A 22,838-nucleotide genomic window follows, 5' to 3' on the forward strand; every position below is an offset into this window, starting at 1 on the left:
AGAATTCAGGCTTCTTTTATACTAAAAAGGGGGGGGGGTGTGGTTGGTTGCTGCAGACTTCTTGGTGTTGGAATCCTTTTTTTTTTTTTGCGGTACACGGGCCTCTCACTGTTGTGGCCTCTCCCGTTGCGGAGGACAGGCTCCGGACGCGCAGGCTCAGCGGCCATGGCTCACGGGCCTGGCCGCTCCGCGGCATGTGGGATCTTCCCGGACCGGGGCACGGACCCATGTCCCCTGCATTGGCAGGCGGACTCTCAACCACTGCGCCACCAGGGAAACCCTGGACTCCTTTGTTCTTGCAGCTGTCCACATAGCTCAGGTCACCACGTTCCTGTAAACCTCCAGCAAGATGAATGTTATACTCTGTTCTGCAACTTTTTGTCTCTATATGAATGGAAAAGTGTTATACCCTTAAAGGTCAGCCCCTTGAGAATGGGCTATCCAGTATGTTTCAGGCTAAAGGAAACATTCTTACCTCGAAGCAAAAGCAATAGAATACAAAGGTTAAAGTAAAAGAAACAGATCTAATATGGAGTCAGATTTGTTCTTCCCTATTACAGTGGGACTTGATTTGCTGACGGGATACCCTTAACATTAATCCTGAGTGTGCCAAACTTTAGAAAAATGATCTATAATTGTATTTTGTATTGCTAAACAATTAAGACATAAGATCTAAAATATACATAACGTATTATTTCAAAGAGCTGAAATTGGAACTTTTAAAATGAAAACTAACCATACAACCCAGAGGTTTAATGAGTCGTTCTCTTTGGGAAACTCAGTGTGTGGGCCACTAAGAGAGACAGAGTTAGAATCAGTAATAAAGGCAATAGTCAAATCCTGTTAGGTTTGTCCGACAGCACCCCTGCACCTTTGTCAGCGTGTCTCCATTGGGACGGGGCGGATCGCAGCTGGGCAGGTGACGGCATTGTCCTAAGTTCTGAATGAGCATGAATGTAGCGCAAAGCCCTCAGATCCCAACATGCAACACGGCTCTGCTTGTCTGCACACACAGCTGTGAGGCTCTAGCCTGGCCCCAAGAAGCAGCTTGTTATTTGTGACAACCCTGTGTGCATGGTGCCCTCTTCCCCTACACCCACCCGCAGTGAGTCAAAATTTAATACATTTAGTCTTATTTGTGCTGTGAGATATGTGATCACTGATTTCACGCATTGCAGGGTCTCAAGATAGGAAAATGGGAGGGACCTGGAGGGTCTCAATTTGGGGGAGGGCGGTCGTGCAGAGAAAACCTGGGTAGTGAATTTGCTACCCAGTTTCCCAAGGAGAGCTGTGGTTCTCTTCCATCCTGCCTCTGAGCTTCATTAATCAGCCACAGTGCGTTGGGCATACTCCAGAGGACATGGAATTTATGTCCTCGTGCTCTTCCCTCTAGGAGCTAATGAATATACTTTCCTTGGGCAGAAAGTGCTCTCTACCTGTTTCCCTTCCTTGTAGTCATGATCAAGTCTCCCATCTTAGAACCAAATCACCCACGACCACCACCACCCATGAAACACCCTCTTCTTCATTTCTGCTCCCCATTTATTTAATTCCTTCCCCTACTTTTAAAACCCACTCATCAAAACAAAATGAAATAAAACCCCCCCCAAAATCCTTCCTGGAATTTTCTAGAAAAAGATTTGACTGGAAGGCAGAGGGAGAACTTTCTAGCTTGTTTCTGCCCCTGCCCCCCACCCACTGTTTTTAGGGCTGGAATTAAGGGAGGAAAGGAGAATGCCTTAATGGATGTGCTCACTATGTTATTCCCTTGAAATGATTTGCAGTACGAAAAGCATTACTAACAGACCATTCTGATCTTCCTCAAACTGAACGTGGAGAAATAGTTATGATTCTTAATACTGTATTCCTTATAATCTGAGTATCTCAGTGAATGAAATGTTTTTAGAAGTGTTTTAGGGAATATGCTATTACAGATATATGTTGTTGTGTAACAAACTACCCCAAAACTTAGTGGCTTTAAACAAAATCCATTTTATTATGCCTCACACTTTTGTGGGCTAGGAATTTGGACCGGGCTCGGCTGGCAAATGGACGGTTCTCAAGGGTCCAAGATGGCTGCCGTCTTGGCAGGGCTCAGCTGGGACTGTGGAGGATCGCACCTACTTGTGACCTCTCTAGCATGGCATTCTCAGGGGAGTCAGACTTAGCTGGTGGCTCAAGGATCCAAGAGCAAGTGTTCTAACGAGCAAGGTCTACACGACCTTTTATGACCCAATATTGGAAGTCACACAGCATCACTTCTGTCATACTCTCTTGGTCAAGTGGTTACCCAGAATCAAGGAGAGGCAACGTAGACTTCACCTCCTGATGGGAGGAATGTTGAGGAATTTGCAGCCACCTTGTATAATCACACGCACAAAGGAGACGGCTCTATTCTGTTCCATGTTAGAAATTCATTTTGTGAGCCACGGCTTAGTAAATTAATTTTCTTCTGTTAGCTGTTTTTCAGAGTGCAGTATGTCCAAAATATTGTTCTCACCATTTGGAGTTTTATACTAGTGGCTCCCAGTCTTTTAGATTTTAAAGTCCAGTTTAAAAAAATTAGGTGGATTGACATAGGGAAACCAACTTTTTATTTTGCTAGGGAAGGTCATTTAAAAAAATAATAATAATTGCAACAACACACACTACTCATTATACTCACTATCACTTCATAAAACAAAAGGCATGTTCACATCAAAATAACAGGAAGGACATATGCTTACTAAATGACCTTCAAGTTGAATAAATTTATCTTTATGAAAAAAGCATACTATTTTCCTTATTTTTCTCATTTCACTATAGGCTGGTGGAAACTTTCTCATGAACTCTGTTCTCTAGATGTGCATCTGGGAATCACTCTTCTAGACAAAATTCTCAAGTGTGCCATTCATCACATTTTCTTAGGACATTCAAGGTCTTATGGTTAGAATTTCAGATTTACATTAGTTCCATCAATTGCACAGCTGTATCTGAGAGGTACTAGGGTTTGAGTTAAACTGCCTATGTTAAATTCAAATGAAATTAGCTAGGTTTTACTGATTATTTAAAATGTGTGTAGAACAATATAGTCTCATGGAGTTTCAGAATAAGATGCTGTAAGATCTGTTACCTATCAGAGATCAAGTTGCAAATTAGTTCTAGAGGTAAGACTGATGCACATGAAATACTGACAAAAGAATTCAGAATGTGGGTGAGAATATGTAGAAGTTACTCATGAAAACTAAAGTAGTTTGGGGCGTTCTCACAAAGCATGTGGAGGAAAAGTTCAAGGTACAGGATTTGGATGAAAGGCAAGAGAAAGATACTTCAGGTAAAGTTAAGTGGATAAGGGTTCAAAGATAAGAATGACTATGACACGTTTAGGGGATATTGAGGGATTGGGGGGTAGGTCGATTTTTAACATGCCTTGTCTTAGAGGAGAAAATAAAATGAATTCAACATTCTTTGGGTTTTTTTTCTTGGTTTTGAGACATAATATAATAATTGACTAAAATTCCTACTTTTTTCTTACTCTCAAGTGATCACATTTTTTCCTTCCTAATCTGAGAAGCAGATGGCTAACTGCTCATGCTAAACCCAAATCATTTGTAATCATAACAAGAATAATCAGCCACTAACTAACAGCTTCAGTACTATGGATCAACACCTGACTATCTGGGTGACCTTCCCTGAAACACCCAAGTGTACTTCTGACAGTTTGGGTTGAGGAATCTTTGTGTGATGTTTCATCCCTAATGACAAAATAAATCTCAAGTGTCAAAAAGTGCTGCCCTGAATTCACCTCTGCTTCGCCAGCAGTAATGGACGAGGACCAATATACATTAGTCCAAGGCCAATCCTGATATGTATTCACTCATCTTCCTGGACTGACAGCTTAGGTACTTGCCTATTTGAGGAAACAAAAGGTCATGCTGGAGCATCAGAAATCGACTACTGAATTTTCTCTTTAGATCTTTATTGGAGTCGATTACGATCTAGTCTGGTTTTTATTTTGGTATCTGCCACCTAAACTTAAACCAACAGCAACAAAGAAAATGTACACATAATTTTCCAAGAGAGAGTCTTGGAGGACTTGTGTGATCATTTTCATCAATATTGACGAAGCGCAGTGTGAACTTTGAGTCCATTTTCAGACCTATTTTCCTGCCGTGCACAGTCACGTCCCCAGAGTCTAGAAATGGCCTGAGATAAGCTACAGGAGTTTTTCTCTTGCAGGCCTTTCTGTTGCTTAAAATATCAAAAGATGTAACATGGACATCGTTGAAAAATTATTTTCTTGTTCTGTTCGTCTAAAATACCAGTTCCTTTTGGATTTTTATGCTTTATTTGTTCACTGTGCTGATATACAAGAGACATCTCTGAAAAAAATCCTTTTATTGCTTGCAGTTATGCTTAAACTTGGGATTAATAAATTTTTCACAAGCCTGGTTTTCATGGATTTTCTGGAAATAAGACACATGATAAGTACTCTTCTTCCTAAGTAGCCCACTCTTGGTAACAGAAGCCCTCTGCTATTCTCTGCTATGTTTGTGGCTCTGGTTTCAGGGCAATGGTGTCCATATTAGCGTGCTTGATGTTTTTCTTCTGTCACTTTTCACTGCTCTCCCGTGCTGGTGTGTTTGTTCTAGTTTTTCTCCCAGTCCAGCAACGTTGTACCCCTTTGCTTCTGTGATCGGCACTTGTCCTAGCTTCTCCTGCTGCCTCTGTGTCCTCACTGCTTCCCTGCTTTAGTCTCCTGTCCCCTGCTTTCATCATTAGTGCTGTGCTGAGACTGCCCCTTCAGAGACCACTGGTGACCTCTTCCAAGACAAGCCCAAGGCTTTTCTAGGTTCCTGGCACGGCTCCCGGCAAACTTTTGCTCAAAGCAGGGGTCTGCCCACTATAGCCCACAGGCTGAATCTGGCCCTCTGCCTGTTTTTGCCGATAGTTTTATCGGAACACGGCCCTGCCCATTTACTTGCATGTTATCTCTGGCTGCTTTGGTGCTGTAACATCAGAGTTACGTAGTTGAAATGAAGCAAGTGGCATGAATACCCAACTTGGGAACCAACCCATCGGTGGCTCCCCTTGTCTGTGTTATTCATTAAAATTGGAATTGACATATATACACTAATATGTATAAAATAGATAACTAATAAGAACCTGCTGTATAAAAAATAAAATTCAAAAAAAATTGTTTTGGCTTGTTATTTAAGGATTTTCTCTATCCAGCTTAATGTACTTCTCCACACGTCCAACCCAGCCACTTTATTTTTTATTTATTTATTTTTATTTAATTTTATTTTTTTTGTGGTGCGTGGGCCTCTCACTGTTGTGGCCTCTCCCGTTGCAGAGCACAGGCTCCGGACGCGCAGGCTCAGCGGCCATGGCTCACGGGCCCAGCCGCTCCGCGGCATGTGGGATCTTCCCAGACCGGGGCATGAACCCGTGTCCCCTGCATCGGCAGGCGGACTCTCAACCACTGCGCCACCAGGGAAGCCCACCCAGCCACTTTAACTAGGCTGCTTACCCTGCTCGCCTTCCAACCTACTCGTGTTATTTCCCACTCCAGACCTTCCCCAGCGCTGTTGTACGTGTCTGAGTGTAAGCAAACATGCCGTTCTGCCCATCTCCTTATTCATATTCTTCTTGTGGTTTTTTTGAGGCTCACCTCAAGCCCTGCTTCCTTCATGAACTATTTCCTGATCATCAGCTGTATTGATCATCGCTTCATGGATTTGCATCTACTGCCCTATTCTGCCCTGTTACACATGATATTGTGAGGGTTACTGATGTGAACTTCTTCCTCACATGTTTAAGACATTGGCCCTGTCACGGCTGCCCCCCTCTTGGACGCCTTCTCTGTATTAATTTTATTGTGACCTGTCCCAAGCCCGACTCCCCAGTGTCGGTTCCCACTCTTCCTTGCCTCACCCCTTAGTTTACAAGAAGTGTGGGCCCTGACTACTAACAGTACTCCGAGCCTTGCCCCTCTTCTCCAAGTCTGCCACGCCCCAGCCTTAGATCAGGCTGCCTTCATTCCTTCCCTGGGCTGCTTCTCAGTGATATTTCAACAGCTGGTTTCTTTCCAGGGCAGGGACCAGGGTGAGGAGAGTGAGGTGCCTAGAGCACAAAGTTAAGGAAGCACTCATTCTCAGGGTTGTGCAAATGCAGAGTTAGCGCTTGAGAGTGAGTGCTTCCTTAAATTCTGGCTCAGGGCACCTCAGCACTTGATGGCCTCACCCTGGTTTGGGCCTTCGCTCCCCTCCCCTCCCCTCTCCTCTCTCTTTTCCCGCTGCAGTTTATCCTCCACAGGGCTGCTGAAATGGTCTTTTCAGGTGTGGTTGATGTCCAGTATGTTTTTGAGTTTCCCAAAGGATAAAGGCCAACTCTTTAGGTGGACTTCAACATGTCTTCCGGCCTCATCTCTCGCCACACTCTCCTCTGCACATGAATTCTGCAGTCCATCCATCCTGAACCACCTAGAGGCCCCTTAGTGTGCTGTACTTTGACACACCTTCAGAACTTTGAACTGAATCTTCTTCCCTCCCCTGGAATTTTCCCCTCTTACTTGGAGAATTCGTTTTCATTGTTCAAAACTCAGCATGATCCACCATTACCTTCTATGGGGAGCTTTCCAGATTCCCTGGAATTAATTAAGTTGCTCCTTCCTTTTCCCCCTTAAGCATAATGTACTCACCTTAATTAGAGCATGTGTTTCATTTAATGGTAATTAATTTTTTGCATGTTTTTAATCTCCCAGGAAACCAAAGGTTCAGAGCCCAGGGCTTCATAGTAGAATAGTTTGGGGAGTTTTTTTAAAAGTACTGTTGCCCTAAGCCCTACTCCAGAACCAGAATCTCTGGGTGTGGCCCGGGCATCAGTGTTCTTTTCCCTAAAGCTCCCAGATAGTCTCATGTGCAGCCATGGTCTGAAACCACCACACGTGGCTGTGAGCTGCCGAGAGGGAGGGCCTTGTCCCTTCCCTGTTTGCGGACCTCTCCTCCCTCCCCTTTCCGCATACCATACCAGACGCCTGGCTTTCCGCAGGAGCTCAACTAAGAGCTGTGGAATGAATGATCACCTGCTTCATTGGTTGGCTCAGTGATGGGCTATTGAAGAAAGGGCTCAGTTAATTACCACCTCTGTCCCTTAGCACAGGCCTGGGAGTGGGGGAAGTCGGCGGAGACAAGGATCCCACTGGTGTGGAACTGATGTGTGATATCCGTGGCGCACCACAAAGTGACTCGCTGTAATGCTCTTAATTCCCAAGACTTGTTTCTTTATTGCTTTTCAAACGAAGGGGGCTATAATTGCCCTTTTAGGGGACTGCAGAGCCATACATGCAAAAATATTTTTTATGCAAAAATATTTAAATATCTCTTTCCCTATCCAGTGGGTATGCTGTATACTGGCCATTTGAGGAAAGATTTTAGAAAATAGATTGGGCTTTCTTTTCAAGACTGTCCTTCTGCATTTGGCTCATGAATTCAGTGGATGTGTCCTTGGGCCTTCATAGGCTGTTTGGTGCCCAGGTGGACTTAAGCAACAAGTGGTAATTAGGTAATTATCCTTGATTGGCGTCACCTGCCTACACAAGCAGCTACTTCAGTCTCTGCCTGGACCGACAGACTTAAATGTCAGACTTTCCAAGTGTAAAGTCAGAGATGTGCTGTAGACTGTGCTTGCTATTTATAGTTCCTTCTGGCAAAGGTGAGCTGACTTTTGTTGCAAATGTTCTCTATTGCAAATTAGAGTTTTGGTTTCTTTCATTTGTCCATGTGCCTTTGATATTAGTACTTTCTTTACTTTTATTTGATTTTCCGAAAGTCCACAGATGCATTTGAACATGCAATGGCCCTTACCTGTGGCTAGTAAAAATAGTAGTAATTGGAAAAACTCAGGGGTTGGTTTTAGGAGAAGCGTACTGATTATTTACTTAAATAGTTTCAAGTTGCAAAAGAATAAGTCTTTGAGATTTAAAAAATTAGATCACACTTCCAGAGCTGTTTCAGGTGGCTTCTATTCAGAACTTGAGCTGAGGGAGGCCAAAATCTGTCATTTTACTTCTACACCACTCCAGAGCCCCTCCCCTTTTTCCTGTTGCCTGTTTTCCGTCACCATTTTGTTCTCCCCTTTTCTCTCTTTCCCTCACACCAATAGTTATATTAGTTGTTGTTTCTTTATTGAACAACTGTGTTTCACACAGTGCTTAGTGCTGTAACCCATTTAATCGCTCAAAGACCCTGTGAGGGGGTATTCCTATGAACCCCATTACACAGAGGAGAAAATTGAGGCATAAAGAAATAAAGCAACTTACCCAGGATGAAACAACTAGTAAATGGTAAAGCAAAAATTCATATCTAGTCCGTGTGTTTCAAGAGCCTGGGCTCTTAACTATCTGCTGCTTGATGCAAAGTTCAGAGTGGTAAACAGTAGTGGAATGAAGATGAAGGATATTACATTTGGTTAAAAACAACAACAAAAAAGTTTTTCTGCTTCTCCCGTCTCAACCCCTATTGCTTTAATAATGGGTCCACCTCTCAGCACATACAATGGAAGAATCCGATAGAATAAATACTGAACTTGAGATTTTATGTTATCATTTCTAATTCAAGTACATAATTTGAAAACAGTAAGAAAGAGAAATAGCAAGTTGTAGATAAAGAGGAAGATGCTGCAGCCTTCCTTGAACTGAGTGGGTGCAAGGGCAGGTGGGGAGGCACAGTGGTCCCTGGAATCAGCCTCTTACAAGCTGCAGTGGGGTCTGGCCGAGGGATGGCCACACTCATAGCTCACCATTTTGGGGGTCCAGGAGCAGCGACCATAGGGCAACAGCTGTGAAAGCTTCCACATCAGGGGGTGGGTGGGGAGGATCCATAAGAGGCCAGCAAGGAAGATAGGTCCCCCTCCTCCCCCAGACAGACAGAAGAGAGAGGCTGGTTCAGTTTTATGGGGCTGACCATTACCTACTATTTGACACAGAGGAAGCTGAAAGACTAGCCTGACAGCTTCCACCTAGTTCTAGGGAGACTAGAACTAGTCCTGGATATCTTGGCCCTCATTCCAGGGGTTTTTCCAGTACACAGTGGGGAAAAAAAGGAATCTCTGAGGAAATGGGGGAAAGGAAGATTGTGAGCGCTGCAACTGATCTTAAGGAGATGCTGTTTTAGTGTTGCCTTTAGTGATAAGATAAACCACTTGGTGGGTAATTGTTGACTCTTCCAGTGGCTATGCAAACCTGATTTCTTTAAGCACAAAGCATGTCTTCAGGGGTGCTCAGAGGCAAGGTAGACACCCCATTATGTAATTAAATCCAGACTGGTGATTGGTCAATAAATGGAAAAGTTGGTAAAAGCAGGAAACCATGCAACATAAGTGTAGGGACTTAAGCACTGTGTTTTAACATATGGGCTTGTATTCATTCGACCCTCTTCTAGTGCAGGAGCAAAGATGCCCTTTGAATAGGGAGCTTCAAAACTGAAGTACCCCATTGTCTTTCCCGCATCTCCATAGCCACCATGTGGCTTTGATTTTCAGTTTCAATTTCTTTAATATGCCACCATCTAAGCACAGAATCTTTGATCTTTATGATTTTTCTCGGTCTTTTAGAGTTGGGTTACTCACATTTATTTAATAAATTTTATTTAATGTAATTTATTTAATATAATTTAATAAATGTTATCTACTATTTATTTAATATACAGATGTTTAAGACATTTATTTAATAAGTGTATTAAGTATTTACTTTTGTAACTCATCTTCCCCGTCTTTTTCTTTTTTTTTCTATGAATTTATTTTTATTTATTTATTTATTTTTGGCTGTGTTGGGTCTTCGTTGCTGAGTGTGGGCTTTCTCTAGTTGGGGCGAGCGGGGGCTAATCTTTATTGCGGTGCACAGGCTTCTCATTGTGGTGGCTTCTCTTGTTGCAGAGCACGGGCTCTAGGAACGCGGCCTTCAGTAGTTGTGGCACATGGGCTCAGTAGTTGCGGCTCATGGGCTCTAGATTGCAGGCTCAGTAGTTGTGGTGCATGGGCTTAGCTGCTCCATGGCATGTGGGATCTTCCCGGACCAGGGTTCAAACCCATGTCCCCTGCATTGGAAGGCAGATTCTTAACCACTGCACCATGAGGGAAGTCCCACCCAAGTCTTTCTTAAGTTAGTTTTCACAGGAGTAGCTCCCATTCGTTTCACGCTCATATCTCATTATTTACTGATGTTTAATTGGATACATAACTAATAAGAGCAGAACTCACATAAGCAGGTTGGATATAAGCCCAGTAAGCCTAAAGCGCTTATTGGAAGCAGAGGGAAGATGGTAACTAATTCTCAGTGTGTTTGTGGGAGGGTTGGTTAATCCATTGAGTTGGTTAAGTAAGAATTGGCTAAGTAGATTTCTACTATGGGTATAACACAAGCTGATGGTAGAAAACCCTATCTTTGGGACAATAAATGCACCTGCCTCTTGTGTAATATCTAAAAAATAATGAGCATGATTTAGGAAATAAAGAATTTTTTCTCAATCCTGTGAACATGATAGATGATATTATTCTTTTCAACAGCCATCTCCAGAAGTGTCATTGTTATTCTTAAAGATTTATTTTTGACTTAAAATTTTATTTTAACCTAAGAAAATCCCCTTATAAAAGGTGAGTGTGAGCGTTGCCGCATGGGAATTATTTATCATTGAATTCAGAACACTATCACGGAATTTTTTTTTATTGAAAATCAATCTGTAAATAAATGGGATGAATTATAGGATAATGCATTAGCCACGGATAACTGAAGTGCTTAAAACAATTTTTTTAAAAACTATTGGCTAAAATTATTATGAGAAAAAACACTCTATTCTATTTCTTAAAGTTGTTCTGTTTAGTTTAAATGTGGTTTAAAATTCTACGGGGAAAAGATGTGTGCCCCCTTAGGGATTGTCAGAAAGAATCAAAAGCAGCTTAGCAAGGAGACAGAAATGGAAATGTGATATTTGTCAGGGGAAATAAGGGTACGATTAAATAAAATGGAATCAGCTCCCATGTTAGAAAATCCCTTAATGGGGAAGTGATGCTCGAGGCCTCTTTCTGTCTTCCGAGAAACCTGGACCAAGGGTGTCCTGAGCCCCAGCTGTGGTAGGAGGAGAGTGAGTTTCAGGTCACATTTATTTCTCAGGCCAAGCTCAACTTCCTGACAGCCCAGCTGAATTAAAGTCTTCATTAGATTCATGAAAGAATCTGAGAATCACAGCCTGGCCTCTGTCTGCTCTGGAGGTCTGCCTCTAGCTGGTGTAAGGGAAGCAGGTCCTAGGAGAAGCACAGAGTTTCTGCTTGCCCTTAGGAGATCTCCAACTCATGTAGGGAGATCTTGCTTGTTCTGTGTCTTTGGAATTAAATATTCTGTAGCCTGCATCTCTCCCCCTCAAATACGTATTAGACAAATACAAACTTTAAGTAAAAAAAAAAAGGGGGGGAGCTGGTTAGAGCACGCCAGCCTAAAAAGTGCTTTCAAATTCTAAAGTGCACACAGATCCCGTGGGAACCTTGTTCAAATGCAGATTCTGAGTCTGTAGGTGGAGTGGAGCCTTAGAGTCTGCATTTCTAGCAAGATCTCCCCAGGATGCAAGTGCTGCTGGTTCAGGGGTCATACTCTGCGGAATGAGGATCTAGAAGACCTGATTTCAAGTACTGGCTTCTCTCAACCTCAATTTTCCCACCTGTAAAATGAGGAACTTCGGACTAAAATCCTTTTAAATTCTGACCATCAGCAGCATCATGAGGAATAGAGAACAGAGAAGGCTGGTCCATGGTAAGAGCTTATCCCTGCTCTCAGTTTTCAAGGACTCCCTATCACAACATCGTGAAGACAAAATGGAAACATGAAAACAAACGAGGCAGGGGTCCAGAGTGTTTCCACTTTTATTCACATCATGACTTTGCCAACATTCAAAGGTTTGGTTTTAATCAGATTACCTGATGAAGAAATGAATTTTCTAATTCAGCTGTTTGTCTCAAATAAACTATTGGGTAGGCTCAGTTCTGTCCGTAGCATGCCCAATGGAAGAGTCGAATTACCAATAGTAATCCCATGTAGGCACAAAAGGTTAATATGTTTGGATCTGAAAGGTATTTTTAGCCAGAGTTGAAGTGAGATACAGCTTGATACTGTTTTTTTCCTAAACCTGTCAGTTGTGGAGGAATTTAATACTACCTTGACATGTTTCTTATCCTTCAGAATTCTCTCAGATGTTCCCATCTCAGCAAAGCCTCTTCAGAGGCCACCGTCAGAATTAGTAGCCAACTCCCAGCCCTCTGCTCCTAGTTACACCTCTGTTGGAGCACACGCTTCACAGCTGGGCTCATTCTCTTATGGGCCTGTGTCTCCCTCCCTGAATTATGAGCTCCTTAAGCCGTCTTGATGGAGCAGAAAGGGAGTTCGGGGACTTGGAGCCCAGGTTCCTGAGTGCAGTGTTCTGTCCTGATCTTGTGTCCCCAGGAGACCATGGAAGGTTCTGCCCCGCTCTGTATTGGCCCTGTGCAGTGGGGCTGTGGGACGTGTTGTGTGAAATAATGGGTTTGAAACTGTTTCGCTTCTCTCCTGGCTTAGAGTAGGCATCAGACGAAGGTTTGCTAACTTTTCTCTTCCCTAAGTTCAGGGATCATGACTTATAAATCCCTGTATTTCTAGCACTTCAGGAAAAGTCATGCATAGCGGGTGCTCAATAAATTCTTCAAAATTGAATTTAATAGACTTTCTTTTTAGGGAGATTGGGTGTATTTATTTTAGGCATGGAAATAATAACGATGGGAGAAATAACTGTTTGGTTTTCCCCTATTCGCTGATGGTGAATGCTTTTCTGAAACATATGAAATGTATTTTGAAGAAGTAATTAAAATTGTGACGGAGATTTATTTCTGGTTTGCTTAGTTTAGAAATCCTAAACACAAGAAGGGAAAAGATAAACACTGCATAGGAAAAGAGAAACTATATTTAACAGGCAATTCCTGTAGGGTATCCATTTTTATATACGTATAAGCTTTCTGGAAGAATTAGAAAAAATTTTGACAATAGTTCCCTTTGAGAAGAGGATCAAGGTCGGGGAGAAGACTTTTATTTTCATTTTATACATTTCTACGTGGCTTGAATTATTGGCTATGTAGGCATATTTGGGAGATATATATACACACACACACACACACACACACACACACACACACACACACACACCCCTATCACACCTATGGGGGAATTGAATGATGGGCCATTTTTATTTTACTCTTTTATATATTAAAACTCTTCATAAGTATTATCTTTAAATTTTATTTTCAAGTGGCTTAAGTACAAGGTGCTAATAATAAATGAGGGTTTTCTGCCCCTTGTCAAGCCACTAAGCCATCTCCAACACAGGAGTCAAGGGCAAGCTCAGCTCTCTCAGCCTTTACTACCTCTGAGGTTTAAGAAGCTCCCGGGGTGGGGCTGTGTCCTCATGCTACTGCTGGGTGAGGGAAAGGTGGCATCCAGTTATGAGCCCTTAAAGTGCTGGAATCATCACTTCGTAAAGCTCTGACCTGGCTTAGCAATGACACGGCTGCGGGTGACTGCCCGGAAGAAGGCGATGACAGGATACGGAGACCTGCCCAGCAGGAGCATCATCCCTCCTGCACCAGAAGAGCAGGGGAGTTACGGTACCTCCTTTGGAACATAGCGCAGGAGCCTCTTCTTTCTAGCAAGCGATTGGATGTTCATTTTTGCTCTGGCACCACCCAGCTGTTTGCAGCATCAACTCTCTTACCTCCCCGACCGAGAGTCGGGAATGTGTCCATCTGGAATATCTGAGAATGAATAACGCATCCCTTGCCAGGTGCTCAGGGAGGACAAAGCAGCATTTCCCCCTAGTTCCCGTCTATCATTTTCTGCCACCCCAGACTTAACTCTTAATTCTATGAGGGTGGTGCCCAGGGAGAAGGCACCTCAGAGACATTTGAGGCACTGCTTTTAATTTTAGATGTTACTGCCACATAGGAGCCTGGACAAACTGGGATGTTTTCACAGGAGGACAGCCAGGATGGCTAAAGGAGCGAAAAGCACATTGTACAAAGAGCTGCTGTCGGACTGGGATGTAGTTGCCACTCACTTTTCTGTGGTCAAATCATTAACTGCCGTATACCTCAGCTTCCCTACCGACGAACCGTGCTCCCGGAGTATTAACCTCAAAGGGTGGTCGTGATGTTAATTCATGCAAACGTTTAGAACTGGCAAGGGTTCCGCAAGTGCTAGGGACCATTTTTTGTTCCTGGGGCTGGAGCTACAAGAAAGATTCCCAAGTCTTTTGACGACAGAAGCCACGGGCCACTCCTGAGGGATGGAGCTCACTTTCTGATTTGTAGGCATTTTTAAAGACAGACATTATCATAAAGCAGCTTAGCTACTGATTATTCTTCTGACAGGCGTGAGTGGCAAACTCAAGCCTCTTAGGCTATAAATAAGAGCTATGCTGCATATGCATTTCCCTGGGTGAATCTGTCTGCTTTGGGGATTCCTTTGCCTTGTGCTGATACAGTCTTTAAATTGTCTTCCGGACATGCATTGGGCCTCATGATGTGAGTAATCTCTTTATTGAGAAGGATGGTCTGTGTATGGTCGTCAGCCCCATAGTACAGAGAAAAATATGCCACCCCCAGCCAGGCAAAGGATGACCACCCACCTCTTTGCAGTACCCTACCCCAGTCTAAATAAAAAACAGCTTCTGTTTCGTCTTATTGTATAATTGCTCCAACATTCGCCATTCACTGTAGCTGTCTATACTGGGCTATCTGCAAAGCAGCATCTGCAGACTTTGCCAAATGTTCTCCTTCTGGGTCTCATATTAATTCATTAACTCTGTTAAGCAAACGATTTCTGGTGAATGTTTAAGTAGAATATTTTCCTAACTAATCGAAAGCAATCATTAAGGCACTGTTTTTTAGCTTGTGACTCAGATGCTGCTGAGTATCTTGAACATGCCTTTGAGAAGGGACTAGTCAAATGGTGCTTTGGTGAAGCAAAGGAAAAAGTAGAAATGGATAAAATATGGCAGCTTTTAAATTTTATTTAATTTTATTTTTTTTGCGGTATGCGGGCCTCTCACTGTTGCGGCCTCTCCCGCTGCGGAGCACAGGCTCCGGACGCGCAGGCTCAGCGGCCATGGCTCACGGGCCCAGCCGCTCCGCGGCATGTGGGATCTTCCCGGACCGGGGCACGAACCCGTGTCTCCTGCATCGGCAGGCGGACTCTCAACCACTGCGCCACCAGGGAAGCCCTACGGCAGCTTTTTTAAAGCCAAACTTTCATTTATTAATTATACCATTTCCCCTAGACATTGCACACCCTTTTAGAAACCTCCCGGAAGTAACATTTGCCATACCTAATATTATTTCCTCCTGCAGAAGATTCTGGACAGAGCTTATGAGGGCTTGGTTTTTTAGAAGAAGCAAGTGAATTAGAAAATTCACCTGTATACTCAGTGATGCCAAGAGGGACACTGAGGGGGATCCACTTTGACCCGGGAGCCCTTGACTCAGTCTCCAATCTTGGCCTTGTTGCGGGGCTAAGCTGGGCATTCGGACCGAAGGTGACACAGCCATGAGTCAAACTACAGGGCTGTTCTGTGTGGAGACTCCTCCTTACGCTTGCCCACTGGGTACCCATCCCCACAAGGCTGGTGAGAATGTGACTGTTTCATCTTTTGCCCTTGCCGCTGGCCGTGGCAACCAAAGGTAGCCCACGGAGCTTGCTTTCCAACTTGAAAGCTGATCCGTGTGTCCTGAAGGATCTGTTATTAAAGGAATTTTTTTCCCACGTAAAATTCTGGAATGTATCTTGTCCCGTGTTCACTTGCTGTTACATGTGTCGCTTACTCCCAGTCTCTGACGTGTTTCTTTGTTTTCTGTGTGTTGCAGGCAGCATAGTGTACCTCGGGATGATGGTGGGGGCATTCTTCTGGGGAGGACTGGCAGACAAAGTGGGAAGGAAGCAGTCTCTTCTGATTTGCATGTCTATCAACGGATTCTTTGCCTTCCTTTCTTCATTTGTCCAAGGTTATGGCTTCTTTCTCTTCTGTCGCTTACTTTCTGGATTCGGGTAAGGATTTTCTTCTTCATATTTTATAGTAATGTGTTTATTCTACATAAAAACATAATGTGCATGCTTTCTAGAGGTCCTCATTACCAAGAAATTATCCCTTAATGCATCTCCTTTCCCATCTTTGTGTCAGCCTTAGGAGCCCATAATGCTGGTTCTTAGAAATATAATTATCAACCTTTAAATCCAGAAGAGAAGGGAACACACATCTTTGTTCCCGTGGCTGATTCTTTTAGTGTTTTACGTCTAGGAAATGGGTATTGTTTTCAAAGGAATGCTGTTTCTATGGCAGTGAGCATTCATAAATGTATGTTTTTTTCTTCTGAAAATTTAATTTAAGCAAGAAATAGCTCTGGTCCTATATGTTATGAACAAATTAAAGTTTCAAACCATTCAAGTATGCTCTTAAATCCAGCATGAGCGTGTCTCAAGTAAATGTTGTTTTATTGATCTATGTTAACAGCATATTTAACTAGGTAGGAAGCCTGCTTCTTGAGATGCAATAGGTTCTTTTTGTAAATTCCTGACTTTTGTTGAATTAACAGGAGATGTGTTATTGCCAAGTGCAATGGCATAGTATAGTTAATTATGTAGTTATTTTTGTTAAAGAACTCGAAGCACTTATTACTAAACTAAGTGAATCCACAGCTTAGGAAAACGCAGTAGCTCAATTAGGAGATCCAAGAAACTCTGCTTTGATAAGAAAATAATAGTGAAAATATAAAATTTCTGATTCACGCCTGAGTACTTTGTTTTCATTAGAGACTTTCTTTCTGAGGGGTCTAGCATAAGATGAATCTATAGGAATAATATAAAGTGAAATAAAAGTGCATGAAGAAAGGGCAGGAGGCAGTGCTGGGTTATGAATTTGAGAAGCAGATCAGTTATGGTGGTTGATGATGGCGGTACCCACACAGCAAACCACAGTTCTGCCCAAAGAGAAGATCAGAAAACTGCAACCCATCTCTCCTAATTACATATAGTAGTACTTTAAATCAGAGCTAAGATGAGTAGGAATATAAGGCATCAAAGGGAAAGACTGTATAAGTGGGTTATTTCAAGAGTACAGAGATTTCCCCGTGCAGACCAATGGGTCACTTTTTTAATTCATTCAAAACATTGTTACTTTTTTATATCATTTTCTGCTACAAGATTTGTGCACATATTGAGATTGGAGGATTATCCACAGATTTTTCTGATGTTCTTTTTTTGTCTTCTTATAGCCTCTCCTGTGCTACATTCTACACACAGTGCGCACTTTGCAAATACGTGACTAAGTTGCACAAATTTCAGGCGATTTCCTTAGAGTGAGGACACTCCAGTAAACCAAGAGAGTTGGAAAGTTTGGGAAAGAGTGATAATATTTTTTCCTTGGAGAAAAATGATCAGAATCAATAATTTGCTTTGTATTGATGGGGAAAGAGGGCTTTTCCTTAACAGAGGGGACCTTTGGCGCGCAGGGCTCTGTGTGAGACTGGCTACGTACGTCATCCTTGGGGAGGTATTTTAGATCATGGATTCAAGGAGCTGCCCCACATCTAATGCTGATTGAATTGAGATACCTGAGGAAGAACAGGTGTTATTTGGGGCTATTTGTTTTCAACCCTTCTCAGGGTCCACAGCATAAGACATTCTTGCTACCAGAAAAGCTTCCTTTCGCTTTCTTTTACTTACATACTACCACTAGCCTGTCAGGAGAAGACTAATAGCCTAAGTTCTGAACTTTCCAGTCCTTTCCATTCACAATCTTATCCAGGAAATGCCGATGATATCCACAGACTCAAAAGTCCCCAGCTGTGGTCAAATTATTATGGCAATTTTAATTGCCAATCTGGATGATGACATGGTCAGCCCAGTTGACTGCAGAGAGAAGGAACATTCTGGTGGCTGCAAAATACTCCAAACTAAGGGACTGTCCAGAAGCCAGTTCAAGGGCAGTACAGAGACAGAGACTGCTTGAGCATATTCATGACATCATCCTCTTCTCTGTTGCAGACAAATCATTCTTCAGCCAGCAGCTTAGGGCTGCAGACCCCTAAATAAGATGATTTACCTGGCAAAGCGCAGACTGTGTATTGCTGACTCAGCTAGGCTCTGTAAATTGTGCTACCAGAGGCTTATGCACTGTGTGCCTTTGCAAAGCTGGCACAGGATTGGGAGTCCAGAAACCCAAGTCCACCCTATCCCTGCCCTTTACTGTGAGACCTTGGGAAAGTCCCTCTGGCTCTCCAACCTGCTTCATCTTTTGGAAAAGAGAGATAATCGTACTTCACATCCTACCTTGGAGTATGAGGATCAAGTGAGATAATGTGTTAAAGTACAGGGTAGGGAAGGAAATTCGGGATAATGTCTAGAAACATCCCCCCACCCCCACCCCGTTTGGCATTCCTGCTCTTTCTTTGTTCTTCCTCCCATTCATTCAGCTAAGCTGTCCTGTGCTCCTTGCCTCAGAGTGACAGCAGAGGGAGAGGGGAAAAGAGGCCTCTTTCTGACTTTGCAATTTCAAGTCTCGCCCAAGAAGGAAACAGAAAAGACTAATCATGGGCAAAGACTTGGGAGGAAACAGGCGACTAAAATGGAGCATCCCTGCTTTCCAGAATAGATGGAGATGCCCTAGGCTGGGGGTGGGACTGAGGGGAGCGATGTGAGCTTACTCACCAAGACACCCAGAACCTTGTGGGATCCAGCACCTGAGGAGGCCTGAGAAATGCAGTTGTTAAGGGAAATGAAGAAAGTGATCTCTCTTCTTAGGCTGAGTTTCTGGGTCTTGTTACCTACTTGTAACATGTGGAGTGCTACCCCGATGACAGAGGGGTTTTCTCAACAGCTAGGGTTCATCTGGACACCCTGTCTGTGAATCTCAGGGAAGTCTCAGCTGAGTCTCTATTTTCTCCAATCCCATTCCAATTCAACTCAAAAAAACAGTTTCACACCTGCTCTACCCCTGGAACCACCGGGAACCTTTCACGGATATAGATGAGACCTGGCCCCCAGATGCTTCCCATCTGGTTGTAGAGGGAAGACACAGAGAGCCCTCCCATTCTCCACCTGCTAAGAACTCATCAGTGCCCTAAGAGAGGCAGCAGCAAGGGGCGTGGGAGACTCACAGAAGAAGGAGAAAACAATGGCAAAATTGTGAATGAAAAACCATTTTCCACTTGAAGGTTCTTCTTGTTTTTAAAGGCATGTACTGTTTAAACCCTTTTTACACCCATTACTTATGCACTGAGTACATAAGCAGCTGAAGTTTGACACAGTCCCTTTTTATTTAAACATTCGTAATTAAAACTCAAGCCAAAGAATTAAGACTTTGGTCCTGGAGACCTTAAATAAGGGATCTTGACATACGTACACTAGCAAATGTAAAATCGATAGCTAGTGGGAAGCCGCCGCATAGCACAGGGAGATCAGCTCCATGCTTTGTGACCACCTAGAGGGGTGGGATAGGGAGAGTGGGAGGGAGACATGGGGAGGGGATATGGGGATATATGTAGGCGTATAGCTGATTCACTTTGTTATACAGCAGAAACTAACACACCATTGTAAAGCAATTAGACTCCAATAAAGATGTTAAAAAAAAAAAGCTATATGGAAAAAGTCCAACTTTCCCACAAAAATAAATTAATAAATAAGAGATCTTGTTATTTCTGTTTACTAGGCAGCTCCCTCCATCCACATCTGATCTGGTTTTGAATTGAGGAAAACTAGATGACCAAGGAAATAAGGTTTTAGAATGTCGGGAATTTTTCTGTCGTGAGCCTCTGGTGCTCAGACCCTGCACCGCTCCACACGTTTCCCAGGAGTGTCAATCTTGCCATCCTTTCTGCTTCATAGGATCTTCTCCCTGAGCCCTCAGCACTCAGGACCTCAGACAGGCCATCCTGAGACCACCCCTCCCAGTGACTCTCACCACAGTCCCTTGGTATGTCTTCTTGGTAGCACTGATTGATGCCCCCAAATATTTGCTTGTGTGTTTATTTCTTTCCTCCACCAGCATATGAATTCCAAGAGGGCAGAGATTGACAAGATAGGTCTGTCTGCTCTTTACTGCTTAATTGCTCAAGGCAAGGTGGGCGAGGTTACTGTAACGGACACCAGGCAGGACAGCAGTGGAATAGTCTGACCGGCACAGACCTTCAGCCACAGTGTTCCTAGAAATGAAATGGATAGGAAATTTACTAAAGTCTTACTTGATCTATATAAGGGGAAGAGTTCTAGATCAAGTGACCAAAAGTTTAATTTGCATCATGAAAACAGAAAGGCATGGCCCCTCAGGCAATTCCCAGACTTGAGCCCATTTACAGACCCAGAACCCCTTGAATGAAGGGGAGATGGGGTTTCCTGGTGGACGGACCCTGGTACATTGCTGAAAGTTTATGCTGCTCATCTTTCTCCCAGCCTTCCCCAAAAGGACCTATAGCCTTTTACCAGGGTAACTGCATGAGGAAAAAGGAAATCCTCAGACTTTTCAGGGCTTACTAGGCACTGGCTCTGAACTGACATTAATTCCAGGAAACTCAAAATGTCACTGTGGTCCACTAGTCAGGGTAGGGACTTACGGAGGTCAGGTTATCAATGGAGTTTGAGCTCAGGTCCATCGCACAGTGGGTCCAGTAGGGACCCCAGGATGGTTACTTCCCAGTTCCAGAATGCATACTTGGAATAGACAAAGCAACTGACAGAATCTCCACGTTGGTATAGCGCCTGTCCACCAGTTCCACACACTGGGCATTTCAGAGGAGGAAGAGAATTTCTGGGTCCCAGTCCAAACCCTTCCTTTTATAGATTAAGGTTCAGTGATGGAACCAGGGATGACACAGCCAGGACTTCAGTTGCGATGAAGTCCTTTGAACTAGCCACTCTGTAAACAAGTAAACTGTGCATTCTGAATCCAAAGTTAAAACGCCTTTGTGTTGATTTTCTGCAAATGCCACAGGCTTCCCCTTGCTCTATGTTATTTTGTTGCTGAGGCATCATTAGCAGCACTGTGTTCTACTCCTGTTCTGCATATAAAGGAGCCTGGAAGGAGCTCTTGTTTCAGCCTGAGGTCTACCTGGGTTTGTGATAGATGTGCTTTCGTCTTAATTCACCACACTAAGTCATGAGTGTATTTTCTTAGAAACATAAATATGTCCAGCTGCCATATTCTGTGTGACTTTAAATATTTTTTCAGCACAAAGAATGATTTTCCTGCCGGGGACAGCAGTGTTTTGTGGGAACGAGGAGTAGGGCATCACCAATTATTTATCTGTCTCTCACTTTCCTAAGTGAATCTCACACCAGGGAGCAGACATTTCCCTCTCCTCTTTTGTTACAGAAAATTAGAAAGATGGGAAATGGAGTTGACACCATTGATTCATTTTCATTTGCCCAGAATTAAATTATTTGCTTCCAGTCACTGTTAGTTATGGGAATGATAATGCTTAAGATGCCAGGCAATGTCAGAGTTAGGAGCGTCTCACTGAAGGCCTGGCACTGCTAAGCATAAAGGTCAGGAGAAAAATACACCAGCAACAGAAATTAAAATGAAATGTCAGTGTCTGTGTATGGTAGGAGAATGAACAGTCATTTCTCCGTCTGCAAATGGAGCCTCATAAACGCATAGTTCATAGCTGCTTGCAATATCTATCCATTAACCAATATCCATCCATTATTAAAAAATTATAATAACCAGAATACCTTGACTTTGTAGAGATGATCACCACTAACTGGAATTCTTCAAAGTGTTTTATATGTAGAAGCTCATTTATTTCCACAACATTTTTTTAATAATTAGGTATGCAAAAATATGCTGCCTTTTTAAAATTAGAATGACTTTCACATGTTCAGTAAACCCCCAGGTCTTCTGAGTTTTAGTCTAATTCTAAACTGTAAGGTTTTACCTCCTCATCGTATGGGAAAAATGCAGACCCATTTAAAATTTTTCAACTTTTAAAATGTGTTTTATCAAACACCTGTATAGTACTTGCCCTATGAGATGCTGTGTTACACACTTTGTAAATATTGACTCATTTAAACCTCATGGTGACCCTATGAGGAAGATACTATTTATTCCATCCATTTTATAGATGAGGAAGTTGAGGCACAGAGAGGTTAGGTAACTGTCCAAGGTCACATAGTAAGTGGTATAGTCATATCATACCCAGGCAGTCTAGCTCCACGCTCATAACCACCAGGCTGTGCTGTATCAGATTCAATGAGAAATGACTGTGATTTCCTAACACACAATGTCTGATACTTGATAGACACTGAATAAACATTTTGAGCAGATCAGTTCAAGAAGGTTTCTGACCCAAAGAATCGGAATGGAAAGACCTTTTTCAATATGGAAGATGAGGCAACAAACTAAATTATCTTTAATCCAAAAATAATAGCAAACCCAAATTGTAAACAGTGGGTCACAGTAGGCCTGTGTTGGCAAACAGGCCATACGTAGCCACCGAGCACTTGAAATGTGACCAAATTTAGATGTGCTGTAAGTACAAAATACATAGCACTGGATTTCAGAGACTTAATACATACAAAAGGATGAACTGGGAGATTGGGATTGACATATATACACTATTGATACTATGTATAAAATAGATAACTAATGAGAACCTACTGTATAGCACAGGGAACTCTACTCAATGCTCTGTGGTGACCTAAATGGGAAGGAAATCCAAAGCAGAGGGGATATATGTATACGTACTGCTGATTCACTTTGCTGTACAGTAGAAACTAACACAATATTGTAAAGCAACTA

The 22,838-nt window shown here is 42.9% G+C and overlaps 1 protein-coding gene across 3 annotated transcripts in view; it reads left to right on the forward strand.

Annotated features, from left to right (window-relative positions):
* The window catches only part of SV2C (synaptic vesicle glycoprotein 2C), a 481,273-nt gene that overhangs the window by 350,487 nt on the left and 107,948 nt on the right, over positions 1–22,838 (forward strand). For all 3 annotated transcript variants that reach the window (XM_079916961.1, XM_079916963.1, XM_079916962.1), the window contains one exon: positions 15,913–16,093. In XM_079916961.1, coding sequence (XP_079773087.1) covers positions 15,913–16,093 — 181 coding nt within the window. The remainder of the gene's footprint in view (positions 1–15,912; positions 16,094–22,838) is intronic.

Source organism: Stenella coeruleoalba (genome assembly GCF_951394435.1).
Source record: "Stenella coeruleoalba genome assembly, chromosome: 3".
Taxonomy (NCBI): Eukaryota; Metazoa; Chordata; class Mammalia; order Artiodactyla; family Delphinidae; genus Stenella; species Stenella coeruleoalba.